General features: G+C 44.6%; 2 protein-coding genes across 2 annotated transcripts in view; one reads left to right on the top strand and one right to left on the bottom strand.

Annotated features, from left to right (window-relative positions):
* The window catches only part of arhgap23a (Rho GTPase activating protein 23a), a 58,905-nt gene extending 48,412 nt beyond the window's left edge, over positions 1–10,493 (top strand). The window contains exons 13-24 of the mRNA XM_073494637.1: positions 20–81; positions 176–294; positions 1,370–1,488; positions 1,575–1,727; positions 2,317–2,395; positions 2,501–2,574; positions 2,766–2,855; positions 2,942–3,067; positions 3,151–3,192; positions 4,353–4,446; positions 6,506–6,537; positions 6,629–10,493. Coding sequence (XP_073350738.1) covers positions 20–81; positions 176–294; positions 1,370–1,488; positions 1,575–1,727; positions 2,317–2,395; positions 2,501–2,574; positions 2,766–2,855; positions 2,942–3,067; positions 3,151–3,192; positions 4,353–4,446; positions 6,506–6,537; positions 6,629–8,056 — 2,418 coding nt within the window. The 3' untranslated portion in view covers positions 8,057–10,493. The remainder of the gene's footprint in view (positions 1–19; positions 82–175; positions 295–1,369; positions 1,489–1,574; positions 1,728–2,316; positions 2,396–2,500; positions 2,575–2,765; positions 2,856–2,941; positions 3,068–3,150; positions 3,193–4,352; positions 4,447–6,505; positions 6,538–6,628) is intronic.
* Positions 10,494–11,695: 1,202 nt separating this feature from the next.
* On the bottom strand, positions 11,696–13,561 carry hexim1 (HEXIM P-TEFb complex subunit 1). The gene has a single exon (XM_073495237.1). It carries the CDS (start codon positions 13,248–13,250, stop codon positions 12,162–12,164), a length of 1,089 nt encoding a protein of 362 aa, XP_073351338.1. The 5' UTR covers positions 13,251–13,561; the 3' UTR covers positions 11,696–12,161.
* Between the last annotated feature and the right edge of the window lie 3,512 nt (positions 13,562–17,073).

Genomic DNA, 17,073 nt, shown 5'->3' with positions numbered 1-17,073 from the left:
ATGTGTTTGTCTGTTGCAGGAGCTCGGCTTCTCCAGACAGGCCCTCATCAATAAGAAGCTGAATGATTACAGAAAACAGAGGTGAGTCACCTGATGATAGACTGCAGCTGAACATCATGAAGCTGCTCTCAGCTGACAGCCAGGATTAAACCCGTCTCTCTGTCTCCCCCTGCAGTCCAACAGGCAGCAAGCCTGACTCCTCTCCCAGGCTGCCCCGCATGAAGCCTCCCTTCCTGCTCGCCAAGACGGAAAACGCTGCGGGGGCGCCACGCTCGCCGAAACCAGACGGCAAAGGTCAGTGTCATAGACAGAAAACGCACTGGCAAAAAGAGATTACTGGAAACCACACTGCATTTCAGATTTCTTGGAATGTGTAAAAAATCTGCCAGAGGTAGAAATGTGGTTGTGAAGATTTCTTGAAATAACATGAGATGTCTAATAACAAGTCCCTGTATCTGTTATAGGTGAATGTGTCCTATATATAGTAAATTAGATATTTTGACTCGAAATTAAGCAAATATGCTTGATTAGATTTTATGTTTTTGCAGTAATAGGTGAAATTCGAAAAAGTAATTCAATTCCACGGTCACAACTTTCAAATTTTAACCGGCACTTATGAAGTCAAGGACACCAAATCAGACATCAGACCTCCAAACTGGATCATTTTGTTTTTTTGGTAACTATTGTGGTCGAGTTCATGGTAATTATGTTAATACAAAAAATGATAGGGGGATAAGTAGACGTAGAAGTAATATATTTTTTCCTTGATTTTGAAGTGCTAACATGTTGTATTAGTGTAGTAGTCACATTTAAACCATATAAACGTCACTCATAAAAGTTTTTGCAACTTATTCCTTTTTAGTGCACTCTTCATGCTTTGACCAGTACATTTAAAGAAAGATGTCAACATCTATTTTAAATTAAATGTCGTGTGATAAAATATCCTTTTGCATGTTATTTAAGGGCAGCAGATGTGAGAATATTTGAGGTCAGATGCTACAGGCAAAAAAGATACTAAGGTTGTTTTTTTTCAGTCATGTGTTAGTTTCATGGAGAATATGTCGCTTTTCAAAGAGGAAATAGCACATTTTTCATTCAATTTCGATATTGGGCTAATTTGCTTCCATAAATGTGTCTTCTTTCAGACTAGTTGAAAGAAAACATCCAAAATCCACAGTTGGATGTTAATTTTAATTCAATAATATATCATGGTGATGCCTATGAGTTAAAACTTCTACCCTGTTCACCTGTAGTGTCATGCCTTAACTTCATTTTCTGACAAGAGCTTTTAATACAAGCAAAGAGTGAACTGTGAAGCAGATACTGGAGCTCTGTGTCAAGTCTAAGTTTCTCTTCAATCTGTCTTTAGATGAGAGCGGCCCTCCGAAGTCTCCTTGGGGAATTAACATCATGAAGAAGACAAAGAAGTCCGGCCCCAAAGCTTTCGGCGTGAGGTTGGAGGACTGTCAGCCGGGTGTGAATAACAAGGTTAGTCTCGATATTCTCTGTCTGACCCGAATCCAATGAAACCGAATTTTTCACTGGTGATGTAACTTTGTTTGTGTCCTTCTCAGTTCATCCCGCTGATCGTGGAGATCTGCTGCGGCCTGGTGGAGGACATGGGTCTGGAGTACACCGGGATCTACAGAGTCCCCGGGAACAACGCCATGGTGTCGATGCTTCAGGATCAGCTCAACAAGGGCGTCGACATCAACCCTGCAGAGGAGGTGAGGAAATACAAATACACCTGTACACGGTATATATCAAGACTGATGGGGAATAAACCACTGAACTGACAGGTTTCTATCAACTTTACTCAACAAAATCAGATATCATTAGATGAGGAGGGTAAAATAAGGGTTTCTACAGGTGTCAGACACTTAGGGCATTTCACAAAGTTTTTAATGCTTCTCCTAACTCAACAACTTACAAAATGTTGAAATCAGTTGAAACAGTGTTCAAACAGCTGCTAAATGTTGGCAGGTAAGATGCACTTTAGACACAGAAGCAGTAAGGCAGGAAAGAAACAACTTAATGTATTGCTTTTAATGCCGAATTTGCAAGAAGGCTCGATTGATTTCTCCTCACTCAACAACTCTTAAAATCACTTGATTTGTTAAGGGAGTCTGGTATATAAGAAATTAGATAAAATGTTGGTGCCAATTAAAACCTCACAAATTCAAATTCAAGACTATTTAATGACTTTTAAGGCCTAATATTTAAAAATAGAATTTAAGGACTTATTAAGGACCTGCAATCGCCTTAATAAATAAACTGTGATCGCTGACTCCTCTCTCTGTCCTTCGCTGTCAACAGAAGTGGCAGGACCTCAACGTCGTCAGCAGTTTACTCAAATCCTTCTTCAGGAAACTCCCAGAGCCGCTCTTCACCAACGGTGAGTCCAAACATGTCGCGACAAGCCTTTTCACACATGCCATTCATTCATATCAAACCATGTCACCTTACAACTGTTATATAACATGATCTAATATCTTTACAGACAAGTACAACGACTTCATCGACGCCAATCGTATGGAAAGTGCATCAGAGAGACTAAAGACCATGAAGAAACTGGTGTGTTTGCCTTAATGAATTCATTTAAATGAATGTGTGTGTGTGTGTGTGTGTGTGTGTGTGTGTGTGTGTGTGTGTGTGCGCGTGCGTGCGTGCGTGTGTGCGTGCGTGCGTGTGTGTGTGTGTGTGTGCACCAGGAGTCAGACTGGTTCAACAGGTTTCTCAGTATTGTCATTCCTCTTGTTTCGTAGATCCGAGACCTCCCGGATCATTATTACCACACTCTGAAGTTCCTAGTTGGCCACCTGAAGACAGTAGCCGACAATTCGGATAAAAACAAGGTGTGTGAAGTTGTGCTCGTAATTAAAATGTAATCATTCATCACTGTGATATCTTTGGTATCAACGTCTTTCTGTCCCGTGTGTAGATGGAGCCTCGTAACCTGGCTCTGGTGTTCGGGCCGACTCTGGTCCGGACGTCTGAGGACAACATGAAAGATATGGTCACACACATGCCTGACCGCTACAAGATAGTAGAGACGCTCATCCAACATGTGAGAGATGACACACACACACACACATACATGAATTACTGATAATCCTTTTGATGCTAAATATTTCTCTGTTATTGTTGCAGGGCATCTGGTTTTTCACTGAAGAGGCAGACAAGGATGAAAAGGTTCGTTTGTTTACCATCTTCTTTACAATAAAGATTTATTTAGACCATATTGTACCACAGGGACAATAAAGATTCACCTGAGGATGTTGGTCCGACAACTGCAAGTACATTATGTTGTTTGTTCTTATGGGCGGTAGATCAGATGAACGGTTCTTGAGATGTGTGAATAACAGACAGACCAACAGCAGACTCAGGACGTTTGAGTAGCAGGGCTGAATACAGCGGGGCACCGACACACTGAAAGCTGTGATACATTTATAGTGAAGAGAACGCACTTGGTCACGTTTTCTCCACTGGAAGGGCACCCTCGAGGGCACTTTATCAGGTTTTATCTACCGTAGGGGCATCCGAGAGGGCACTTTGCAGCGTTTTCAGACAGAGATTATTGTCTTCTTTGTAGTTAAATTTAATATACTCTATAAATGTAATATAAATGTAATATATTATGTTCTTAAAAAACTAAATCTGCCAGTGGGGGATCGATCTTTTCCCCTTTTGTCAAACATTAGTAAACTTGTGTCTTAAATTAACAAAAGCACAAAAAAGTGAAGCTGCAATGCTCAGCACTGAAAGCAGCCATTCATGTTTATAAATGTATATATCTTAGTGCAGCAGACTGCCTCATTTTGTTTTGTTTGCCCCTGAAAAACAACAAAAACTCTTCTTGAAAGATTTGCAGTTCTGACATTTTTCTCATGTTTGAGGAAGAATACATCTTGAAGGCTGAGTCGAATGAGATGAATGCAGAGTAATTATCGCTGGCTGTGATTCAGCTATTTACAGTTGAAGTAAAAAGACGTATTGAACGTTTGATGTCTTTTCTTTTGAAGCGGTTGTGTTGTTTTATAGAACCAATGAGTCATTCTGCTGTTTTCTAGGTGACACGTTATCGTAGTGACTTTGATCTTTGTGATTGCGAGCGCAGATAAACCCTTTCTGTAGAGACTATAAAGAAATCAGTTGAACTTTCAAGTCATCAGTTTCCCGGCACTCTTTAGATATCTAATGTTTCATCAGTATGCAACAACAGATCCACTTCATCTCTAGAAATATCAGTAAATTTATGATGCAGTTCAGTTTTCTGAAGGTTTCTAAAGTCAGAGTGAATCACAGCCTTTTGTTGTGTCATTGAACGTTGCTCTTCTGTCTGATCCGTCCAGACGCCGGTGGACACAGAGGACGTGCAGCCCGCCCCCAACATCGACCACCTGCTGTCCAACATCGGCAGGACCGGTCTGCTCGGAGAGGCCTCAGGTGAGCACGTGCTTTCAGCTCTCAGCCTATCATTGCTAGCTGAATCGAAACTGAGGGAGCCGACCAATACCATTCAAAGAAATTCAATGCTGCTTTCCGTTTAAAGCCGGGAGTAGGAAATTCCCCTTTTGTGTGTCACAATACAATTTGTGTTCCAGCCTTAGAGTGAATAACTCGAGATGTTTTCAGTTCAAAATATCTATAAAGCTAAATGACTTAAGAAGGAGAGGTTTGAAAAACACGTCACGTCAGATCTCTCGCTTGGAAGTTCGTCCCAGTTTAAAGCCAGAATTCCCAACTTTCCCTACAGAACTGGAACGCAGCATAAGAAATGACTCCCGTTAGCACTTCGAGTGTTTCTGTGTTTGATAGCGTGCCTACACTACTCTCCTCTTCTCTGCTGACCTCTTTTTTCCCTCCACGTTGCTCATCTTTCACTTTCTCTGTACGTTTCTGCATTTCCTTCTCTTAGCTGAGCCTGTGGAGCAGCCACTGCGGTAGGATGGGAACTCCCCTGGCAATATGTGTGTGTGTGTGTGTGTGTGTGCAATCGAGTCAGTGCATCATGTTATGAAAGTGAAATAAATTGTGTGTGGGTGAGAGAGAGATTGTGTTGGTGATGGTTTTGTGTCTCCATGGTCTCCATTACCCTCCTGAAAGTGTCCCTCTCAGTGTCAGACGGAGGCCTCTGTAAGAACGTGTCACTTGAGTGTCGTCGCCACAGTCCGACTAATGAATTAATGGATGACTGGTCGCTTTCTGCCTGTTAAAGCTGCTGTATCTGTCACTGAGAGACAACTCCCTCACTTTGTGGCCTGTCTTGTTTTCAAGCACTCATCCTCTGGGCAATTTCAGTCAGTGTAGTCCAAACATCAGGCCCCCTAACACCACTCTTAGCTCCAAAGGGACTCTAGTTGGCGCTGTTTCCGCCAAAGCCCCAGTTACACTAAAAAGATACTTAATTTCATCTGATTCATTTGTGTGAGGCTCAGTAGTGGTTCAAACTTTCATTCTTCCTCCTCCTAATCGGTCAACCCCTAGATTTTAATAAGAATAGTAACTGTGTCATACCATGATATTTTCATAGATGGCTACTGTACTCTGAAAATCTCATACCATCGCAACAGTAATTGTGGTTGTGCAGCGAGTAGTAATCAAGTGGTCAATCGACAGAAAATTATTTTGATAATCAAATAATCGTTTAAGTTAAAAAATTAATCTGCTCCAACTTCTTAAAGGTGAGGGGCTGCTGCTTTCGTTTGTCATTTATGACGGTACATGAAGAGTTTTGGGGTTTCAGACTGTTGCTCGGACAATGTTGGTGCATGTTGGATGTAAAGACCAAAGATGGAGGGTGAAAGTTTGTCTCACCTCAGAGCCACAAAATAAACTGAATCTACTGTTATCGTTGACGACAATCCCGTCTAGAGCCCCTTGAATGTCCACCACCCCGTCCATGCCCCGAGTTCCTCAAAAGATTTGGGTCCTGCATCATCATTATTTGTGTTTGTGAGGGAATGTGCTTCTTTTCTCTCGACTTCACGCCTCCCAACGCTTCTTTCTTTCGCTGATTGATGTCATCAGTGTTTTTTCGGTGATGTCATCGGTGTGTGCCGTGGGTTTCCTAATGCAGTTTCTCCTCCAAACACCCAAACCCTGCTTCCCCCGATCATTGTTTCTCCTCCCCATGCTCCAGTGTGTAAATCATTGTTGTTGTCCTGGTGTTCGTCACGGTCCGAGGGCACAGAGGAAGACGAGTTCCTTAAAATTTAGTGGAGGAATTTGTCTTGCAATTATTAGTCTTTCAGGACACAAAACTGCTGCCACATCCTAGTCGTTGATGTCCCGGCAGACGTTTTTCGTCTTGATGGAAAACACCAGCTGTGACTCTAATGGTTAGAGCAGTGCAGAAGCATTTTTCTTCCTTTTATTGTGGATTTGTCCTTTAAAAGAGTGACAATCACACCGACTGCCTCTGTGTCCTCCACCGTGACTTGTCCGGCCTTTTGTTAACTTCATTGTGTCTGACCTGCTGATGTTTTTATTCTCTTTTCCCCAGACTCAACCAACAGTGACTCAGCTAAATCAAAGGTAACACCCCCTCACATGGTGCTCTGGTCTTCATACAATCACAAAAATGTAAATAACTGAACATATAAAGTCACGTTTTCTCCTTCTCCAGGGGTCATGGGGGTCAAAGAAAGACCTCACAGCCAAGGACTTCCTGACTCTGTCCATCATGTCAGCTGTTACGGGCCGCAAACGCAGGAAACGCCACAACGGCCGCCGCGTGGGCAGCAGCACCGACGACGACTCGGAGCACGAGCCAATCAAAGCCGGACATCTAGGCGCAGAGGAGGAAGAGGAGGCGGAGTCGCCCGTGGGAGACACGGCTCCTCGAGCGGAGGGAGAGGAGGATGACGATGAAGAAGAGGAGGAAGAGGAGGAGGAAGAGGAAGACGAGGAAGTTGTAGAGAGCGTAGCGAAAGAGGAGGTAGAAGAAGAGGCGGTGGCGGTTATTCCCAGTCGCTGTAAAGAGGAAGAGGAGGCAGGAGGAAGGCAGGCAGCCATGTTGTTGCAGGAGGAGGAGGTGCGGGCGGAGGTGAAAGGGCCACCGTGGAGAGCTCCAGAGGATGCTCGCTCGATTGTTTCAGGTTACTCCACCCTCTCCACGCTAGGGAGGAGTCTGGGGTCAGAGGGGAGGGGGGACGACGCCGATGACGAGCACAGCGAGCTGGTCAGCGAGACGGACAACGAGAGCGGCTTCGCCTCGCGCTCCCTCACCCAGGAGAGACCCGACAAACACCCGAAGACGCCCGTGAGCTCGCCGCCGCCGGCAGCCCCGCGCAGTTTCCTCTACACACACTACAAACCCCCCGTTCTCTCACCCACTAACCTTCTCGCCCCGCCCACGGCCCTCACGCACACACCGGACTCTGCGGACAGGAGCGAAGGAGGCGCACGCTCCACCACGCCCTCCTCCTCCTCCTTCTCCTCCTCCTCCACCACTCACAAACTGCATTCGCGGCCTTCATTCAACTCCCACAAGTTGATCCAGTGTGACACTCTGGCCAGGAAGAAGCTCAAGTCGGAGAAGACCAAGGCTCGCTCTCTGGACCTGTTGGAGCTGGCTGCAGCTGTGGGTCAGAGCGACGGAGCTGGATCGGGGTCGGCGAGGAAGGAAACTTCCAGAACCAACCCCTCCTCAGCCAGCAGCCAGGAGAGCCTGCGCCCGGCCCGACCCAAGGCTGCTCTGCCGCCGAGCGAGGCCGCCTCCTTCACCCCGACCGGCCCGGGCGGCAGATCCCTTGCGGATCACGTCCGCGCTCGTCTGCTGGGCTCAGCCGATGACCTGCGCAGCGTAGGACTGCGAAAACCGCTGTCACCAGAGACACGCAGGAAGAGACGAGCCTGGCGCAGACACACCGTGGTGGCCTCCCCGACTGAGACGTCCGACAAGAGACCCCCAATGAATGTCAACGAGTTCCCCTTGTCTCCTGTCGCTCAGAACCAGGTCAAATCACCAGGGCTGCCTCGGGATGCAGACGGACTCGAGCAAGGAGCGGCTACACGTCAAGCACCCACCTCCAGGTTCCACCAGTACCTGTGAGCCCTGCCAGCTGACCCCCACCCTGCACTCCCAGGCTTCTGAAGGGGGTCCAGGCTGGGCTGCTGACTTCCTGCAGGTCAGTAGACCGGCAGCAGCGTGAACAGGGTCGCGGTTGGTTGCCAGGTGCAGCACAGTGTACCAATGAACAGCCCACTCTTTTCTTTTTTGATAAGCTCCATTTGCATGGCGAGGGGCATTCCAGTGTTGCCAAAGCTTTTGTTTTTTTCTTTTCTTATACGTGTGCTTTTATAGAAAGAGGACAGAGACACAAACAGACCTCATCAGAATCAATGTTACAGCCAAGAAATCTCATTCGAGTAGCATCCTTCCCGTCTTCTCCACTTCGCAGATGACTCAAATTAAAGGGTTGAATCCCTTCAAGCGACCAGAGGAGGACGCTGAAACGCAGCCTCCCTCCGGTTCTTGAGAAAATGGTGCTTCATATCGACGTTTAACAATTAGAAAATATTCTCTAAATCGGTCGGTTTCAATTTCAAGAGGGATCTCAGCTGATTTTCCACATCAGTCTTCCAGATCTGTTACTCCTCAGACCACAGACACTGTAACACTCCCATTTATACTCCAAACAACCCACCACAATCACACAAACTCCAGTCGTCTCTCTCTGCTTGTTAATAATGTTTATGTGTGTTTGCGCAACAATATTTGTGACCATGTCTGCGTGTGCAGGTGTTTGTGTTGAACAATTTTTGTAACATTTGTACAAAGCCTTGTTAAGTTAACCTTGTAAATATAAATATTATGTTATCATATTTGTTTTTACTTTTTTTAGTTCCTTTTTTTATGGTTTACAAAAGTGCACACAAAGTGCACAGTCATTTCTTTTTCAAGATGTTACTTGAAATGTTTCCCTTAATATATTCTTTTTTTTTTTTGTTTTATATTCAATATATATATTATATATATTTTGTATTAAAGTTAAAAAAAAGTACTTTTATTGTGATTTCACCTCTTTGGTGTACCTGTTCAAAGGAGACGAGATACACGACTAAAACCTGTTACTTATTTCCTCATAAATGGCCTTTCTCTCTGATTCTCAGCACTGTGCAGTGAACCTTTAGTCGTCTTTTCTCTTCCAGCGGCGTACACAAACTATCTGTAGCGAGAGAAGATGTGTAACGTGTTAATTATTACATTTTATTGGACAGTTTGCAGGCAGCTCAGCGCCACACTGTGATGGCTGACCTCATTTGTTTTGTCAGTCATGTTTGGGATCACTGAGCATTGCCTCCACAGCTCGGCTCACATTTACCGAGCTCAAGTTAAAATATCTTCCGTCTTCGGAGGAGGAGACGCTCTGACAGTGTTTTACAGACTGTTAAACCGATGTGCATCGAACACAAGCGGCTACATTCTCACCTCTGTTCGGTGGTGATGTATGTGTTTTCCCTCACATCCCCTCCGAGGATTCATCTGTCCACACATTTAATCACCTCGGGGGTTAACATGACGAGGCGTTTTCCATAAGGTCAGGCTCTAATAAGTCCTCTCTGACTGACAGGAAAAATGGTACATTAGAGGAAGCGACCACAGTGCGAATCTATTGTTTTCACCTCTCGTCTTGGCCGCAGAATTTGGCATCACAGAATAACACAAACAGGAGGCGCGACTTCCCAAAGTCATGTTGTTTTCATCTGACCAAATAACCCAGTGAACAATAATAATAATAATAGTAATAATAATAATAAATAAGTTATAGTCTTGTCTTACCTCAAGATTTTTTCTACAAGTGCCTGATTTCTGGAATGTGTTTTTGTTCTGCAGTGCCATGGTCGGTTCTTATCTTTCCGTTTCCCTCTGTTGTTTCTGGGTCTCCTCCTTCCTCTCCTGTGGTTGATGGTAAAACTAAAGGCACTGACCCAAAGATGTGTACATTAACTACGAGCGGTCTAACTGAGAGGCTGTAAAAAGGAAGAAGAAAGCACACTTCAAGCCAAGGACACACGTCTATGCACTCTCTTTGCCTTTAACACAGGCATTAAGAGCTATTACCGACGCTGCTCGGAGGGAAGAGGCGTAGTACTCTCTCAGCTGCTTTTTCTTAACAAACTGAGCTCATCTCTCTCTGCCTAGTGACCCACAGTGTGTGAAAATGGTACACCTAACAAACCCCTACCCCCGAAAACGATGTTAGGTCATGTCGGACAACATTCGGTCTCCTTCATCAACAGTTGGCGTGTGTGTTGTCTGAAATGTGACTCACCTGATGTCTCATTGTTGTATTTTAAAAACCTTTTTTTGTACATACTATCTTAATATGTAACATATTGTATTGTGTACATTTGGAATTGCTTTTTGAGTATAACTAATATGAAAAAGACTGGACTTGTCCGGCTGAAACAGTTTCCCCTCACGGCTGTGTGCTTTAAAGCAAGGTTATATGATGTAAATAAACAGAACTATGTTTAAAGAAAAACGCTCACGTGTGTGTGTGTGTGTTTGTTTTATGGAGATTTTTGCAAGACACACTTGTGTGAGGAGGATGTGGGACTTATAGTAGGAGGAGAATGGCGCCCTCTGGAGGCTGCAGATGAACATGGTCTCTCCAGGCCAAACAGCAGATTGCAGACATGAAGGAAACTACTGAGACCCTGCATTTATAACTTATATTAAAAGGTGCAGTTTGTAGTTTTAGAGAACTTTTAATCAGAATAGAAAGATCTTTTTTAAATGCATAAACAAACTCTGTTTTCATGACTGAATAAACAAACTGACCTTAAAGGACAACACAGTTTCATACTCTTCTACTTTGTTTATATGTGGCGGACCCTGCCACCTTCCTAGCTTCAAACAGCTGTTCTGAGGACCTTATTTTCCTCTGAGAACAGCTTGTTTATTCACTTATAGAAAAAGTAAATAAGTCTGTGTTATTATCTCATTAATATTGTAAATATTAAAAGTCGGACTTTGGATTTCTTCAACAAAACTACATAGTGCCCCTTTAACCACAGACACAACCCTGCCCTGTTTTCTTTTATTTATTTATTTTAACTTACACTGCTCAAAATTAGGGATTTTGGGATATAGGTGCACATATATAGGCAACAAAAGTCAAATGAAATAAGTTGCATTATTTTTGGGGACCAAAAATATTCATAAAACACAATAAAAATTCAGATGTCACACTATAAAGAATCAAGTTAAACACTAAAATATCCCAACATCCCTAACTCATTTTGACTTGTGTATGTTAATGTTTTTTTGAGAATGAGCTGTTTTATAAGAAACTGTTAAAACTTGATAATTCCACCTTAATATAAAGCTGATTCCTTTTGATTTCACATTTTCAACACTCATTTTTAACCACTTCTTCCAAAACAGTCTTATCAGCTGTAACTCACAGTGGGTTAACCTTCATAAAGAGCATCTCCATCATAATCCCATCCCCCCCTTTCTTCTGCCCTGGCTCCAGTCCGTGTATTCTTCCTATTCAGAGCCCGCTGATGTCGTCTGTCTGGCCCATTTGAGGAGCTTCACAAGCAAAGCTTTGTCATTATTTGTACACTGATCAAAAGCCACATACAGTAGTTTCAGGCTGCAGCTCAGATGAGCAGCTTCCTGTGTTGTTTTTTTTCTCTCCTTTTTTTTTTTTTAGAGAAGGCTTTACAACACATGACATCAGAATTTCAAAATTTTATTTGAACTTATGTTAACACACAACTGTTAAAATGGTCGCTCTGGGGCTGACTTCTGCAAAACAGTCTCTGCAAGCTGGCCCGATCAGCTGTGATTTGTTATTCAGTTTGTTGAGGGGGAAAATACAACATATGAGTTTTGTTTTTAAATTGAAAAATGGAACATTATGTCGAAGTTGACCCGGAAACAAAATATTCTCGTGTTGTCAGATACATTCTCTTTAGAAAAAGAATCTTATTTTGAAATATTTACATTTTTTCTTGAAAAAAAAAAAAAATTAAAACAGGACACCCTTTACAGTCCAAATAGAAAAGAAACGTCAAGTATTGCATTGCAATGCGAGGACTTCATCGCCCAGATGACAAACTGATTACAGAAAATGATGACAATTACTTTTAAAAATGCAGTAGTCCCATGTTTTTACCTTCTTGAAAGCGTTTTATGTCCTTTAATTGGTGGCGACCTGGCCCCTGTCCTTGCTCGGCTGGTTCTGCAGAAGGAGCTCCGTGTTTTGAGCCCTCAGTCTCTCCAGCTCCTTCTCCAGCTCTCCGAGCCGCACCAGGGAGCTCTCCACGGTCGGACCCCCGGGCTCCACGGCGCGCCTCAGCCGGTTGTTCTCCTCCTCCAGCCGGGACATGCACTTCTCCAGCTCCAGGTACTCCTGCACCAGCTCCTGCTTGGTCATATTCTGCAGGCTCTCGACGTGGTACATCTCGTAGGTCTCGGAAAAGTCTCTCTGGAGAAACTCCCCGCCCGCGTTCCCGGGTCTCCCGATGCCGTCGCTGCCCCCACCGCTGCCATCATCATCGTCTTCCTCCTCATCGAAGAACTCCTCCTCGCTGCCCGTGTCCTCCATGCGGCCTCCCACCCCCGAGGGTCGTCTGACCCCGGTCTCGGTGTTGAGGTCGGGCTCCTCTCGGTCGTGCTCGTCCATCAGGAACTGGGTGGTGTTATAGGGCGCCACTGGGAGCCCTTTGGCGAACATCTCCTCTCTCACCCTGGAAGCCCTGGCTGTCTCCTTCTCCTCCAGGGCTTTCCTCTCCTCCCAGGAAAGTTTGTAGTAAGGCTTCCAGTTGCGCCTCTTCCTGGAGGTCCTGCGCCGGTGCCTCTTCTTACCCAGACGCGCATCCAAGCCGGTGTCAGAGTCGATGAGCGAGCTCTCCTCCTGCCCCTGGTTTAAAGTCTCCTCCAGCTGTCTGTCTTCGCCGTTTTTCCCGTGTGAGGTGTGACGACCGTCTCCAGCTGCACGGGCATCGGCCTGAGCTGCGTTCGGGTACTTTGGGAGCTCGTTTCCGGCCGCCGAGGCAGGGCACACCCCCCTCTGTCCGCCTTTCATTTGCCACAACTTGTCTGTGTTGATATCCTCGCAGTTCTCCGCCCGCTGCCTCTGCTTCTGGTCTCTCTGCCGCCCCCTGTCGCCGTTCTCCGGTCCGGCACGGCTGCTGGCCGTGAGATGCTCCATAGGTTCTCCGCCGATCCCACCTGATGGGCTGCCCGAAGTTTTCAGGTGATGGGTCCGCTCCGCCGGCTCTGTCATCCCGCTGATCCGCTCTGGTGGCTCCTCTTCGGGCTCGCTTCAGATCATGCTCGCGCTCTTCAAACGGAGCTTCAAAAAGTTCGTTTAAAAAAAAAAAAAAAAAAAAGACGCTAAACTTTAATTTCAACAAAAAATAGACTTGTTCCAGGATGAGCCGTTCTCACTAAAGAAAGTTTGAGTCAACAATTTCTCGTAAATTAAAAGTAAACTTCCACACTTGTTGCTCCTCCGAGGGTTTGTCAGAGCAACTGTCGCTAACTACCATTAACTGTTTCGATGCTGTCGGAGCCGTCGTTCACCCGGAGACGACGTCCCGCCGTCACAACAGTGTCCAGTGTGCTACTCAAGAAGAGGCTGCTCGTGTTTATATAGCAGCTCCGCCTCTAGCCGTGCGCATGCTGATGCTCGCGACGCCTGGTGTATTGTGGGACGTGTGGTCTTAATCCCGGTTGTAGCGCTGGCGGAGGCTCGCACGCCGAACTACGTAGCCCACAAGTCCACCGTAACTGACGAGATTTTCGACCAATCACATGACAGAATCGTGAGCGCGATAGAGCCCACACCTCTCTTTGTTGATTGGACGAGAGGCTAACTTTGCTGTTGCTAAGCTTGAAGTATTTTCTGATTGGACAGTCCGATCGTCAATCATTAGTACGTAATCCACACCAAGAAAGCAGTCCCGGGCATTTTTATGGGCGCTACTATCTGCAAAGAAGGGGTTACGATTAAAAGTTAAGAAATACAAGTTTATTTAAAAAGGTTGTAATTGCAGTTTTCTATAAGCAGAACAAGTTAACATGTTTTATATGTAAGACCACATGGTTTATTTGTATTTGCTGACATCATCGTCTGACTGCGAGTTAATAATACAATGAAGCCCCTCCTGCGTTTTAAGCAAAATGAAGACACCCACTTTTGGAAACTAGTCCGTTCCGATTGTTTATATAAGAAAATAAGTAAATACAGACTATTTTCAAAATGCAATTATTTTACACGTTTAGTGGCGTAAACGGGAGTCGTTTTGTGTGCAGTTGGATCATGAAACGTTTCAGTATGGATGCTCTGTGTGTTGTGCGGAGTGATACGTTGTGGGCAGGGGCTCGGGGGGAACTCTGTAATCAGCGTAAACAAACGGCATTCATTGTCAAGCTGCCGCTACGAGCACAGCTCCGAGCCCCTCGTTGTTGAAGGGTGGGTCAGGCGATCTCACACTTGCTCAATAATCATGTTGCCAGTGGACGGAGTGGTGTAGATCAGTTTTTGAGTATTTCTGCGCAACCCATGTTCTGATATGCAGTGTTAGTTTTGCACTGTTGTGTCGGGTTAACAGCTAAGGATAAGCTAGCTAGCTAACGTTAGCCAACCGTTAACGTTAGTTAGCAGATGGACGCTACGTGGTGTCGGTCACAAACTAAACACAGCATAAATCTATAAAGTGTGTATCTGTACGCACTATATCAAAATAAACGCTATGATTGAATACGTGGAAATTTAAAAGGAAATGGTTTCTACGCGTGGCCAGTATTACTCAACAACGCCATACTGTATTTCAAGCTAGGCTAGCTAGCGCTAAGGCTAACTAGCTTAACACTAAGACCACAGGCGGGTGATTATATTTAAACAAACATGTCTCCTTATTTTCTAGACATTTGTCGATACAGCGTCAACGAACACGCAGTCATGTAAATAAAAAATACGACACACGAATCGAGGCATTTCCACCAGTAGCCATCTGCTAACTAGGCCAGTGTGTTGATACAGGGTCCGCGTAATTGCTGGACTGTAATGTTTCCCGTGAGTGCTTCCCCACTAAAGACTTACGATTCATTTCAACATTTACATGATGTCTTTCTGTCAGAACCACACGGACCACAGCTTGTAAAGATACGCAGACTGCCAGAAAAACAACCCTCGTTTGTAGTAAAGCGCGACATGGAAACCTCGATGAACTATTTTAGTGTCAGGAAGTAGACGGGCCCCTGTTCTTGCAAGGCAGCACTGAAGCTTTCCTTTATTTTACAGATGGTTAGCAAGCTGTAGTTGTCTTTCACACGCTAAACTAACAGTCTGCTTATACATCGTCCATAACTTTTCTTTAAAACTAGTGTAAAATAAACAGCTGAGTTATTGTTTGATAAAATTAATAATATGGCAACCTTATTATGGTGTGTTATCTTAATATATTGTCCTCTTCTATTGCACATCCTTACATTCAAATAGTATTATGCAGGAGTGTCTGAGCACTAAACATCCCAGTGTTCAGTCTACACCTCATGTTAAACCGTTAACCATCACAAACATACAGTTTCTGGTTTTTGCACAAAGCATTTTACTTCCACTTATGGAAGAAATAGGTTCTCCAGTCTGTGACCTCTTATGGTGGGTGGCTGGTCTCTCCTCAGGCTGCCTGGAAAGACTGGCTGAATCCAATGGCCACAAACAACACAGGCCTACTGTTTCTACTAATAGAAGCAAGGCAGAGTTTCAGCACTGGCAAAAAGAGCTGAGCTGGGAATCCAGTTAGGAAGAGGTGATATGTTCCAGTTAATGTGAAACCTAATGACCGGGGGGGGGGAGGATTGAGAAATCATACCAAAGGGTGCCCATATTCTCAAATTAAGGAGCTACACAACCAGAGCTGCTCCTCCTGCATAGATCACAGCTTGTGAGGATTAGTAGGCATGACTTAATCTCTCACCCTGTCTAACATGGTTGTGGCTGCAATTGAGAGAAGATGAAAGATAGAAATTGTTGCAGGCACTGTCTTGGAGGGGTGCATTTGACCATCTCTGCACAGGAGGGCTGTCTTCTTTTTTAGATTTTTATGAAGCCAAGTCCAGTTTTTTTTTTTTGAGGAGTATGACATCAGCTGCATGAAATGACCGAATGATTGAAGGAAACATATCAGTTTAAGTGCCGTCCACCCACCCCTGCGTGTTCATGTGAGCTCCTGGATGGCTGTGGATCAGGGAAGATCACATTTTATGCTCTTCCTGACAGCACCAGCTCCAGACCGCCCAGCTGCCCCCTCCTCTGCTCTCTGTTATAACTCCATTACAAAAGATTTAATGAGGTTTCCAGCCAGTGTTCTGCTGCCGTGGCTCATCTCTCCATCCACCCACCAACACAGATCTAGCTTTTCTCTTTCATAACACACCATCCAGACCCACATCACATACATCTGGTCGTAGTGGATGAATTTGACTTAAACAGGATTGATTGTTGTTGTTGAGATGTCTGCAGCTCGTGCTCACGACCAACAGGGGGCGCTGCACTCCAACAGATTGGCGTAGGGAATATTTTTGTGGCTTTTTCCCCTGAGAGAAAACATTTTTCACGATATTATAATTTGTCCTCTCCCCCCTCCAGATTTCACAAAACTTGCCCTAGAACTTTTAAAGGACACGTGTAGTCCTCATGAAACTCACCTGGTGAGCGGACTCCAGGTGTGGCATACAAAATATGACAAAATAGTTGTTATCGGTACTCAGACAACCATCTATACGCATGTAAATATATGTTTTTCAGATTTTAAGAAGTTGTTTTCCCCTTTAAAGAGAGTATCCAAAGCCCAAATGTTGGAAACTGTCCTTTCATTTAAGTTTGGACAGTTAGGTAAACACTTCATATGTGGATTTATCTCAACAATGAGGAATATTAAACATTAAACAGCCATTGTGTGTTCTTTTCTTGTGCTAACTTGCACCTGAACCCTCCTCTGGACTTTCTGGATATTTGTTTTATCATGTTGGAGAGCAGAAACATAAAAAAAATAATTATTTAAAAAAACCATTAAAGCTTTATTAAAAGGAAGCATGACATA

This window comes from Pagrus major, chromosome 23, assembly GCF_040436345.1.
Source record: "Pagrus major chromosome 23, Pma_NU_1.0".
Classification (NCBI taxonomy): domain Eukaryota; kingdom Metazoa; phylum Chordata; class Actinopteri; order Spariformes; family Sparidae; genus Pagrus; species Pagrus major.
Note: the sequence above shows the minus strand (reverse complement) of the source record. Positions and strands in the feature narration are given on the sequence as shown.

What these genes read in the sequence shown, in the direction of transcription:
- hexim1 (XM_073495237.1), bottom strand. Translation starts at nt 13,250, where the DNA reads ATGACAGAGCCGGCGGAGCGGACCCATCACCTGAAAACTTCGGGCAGC.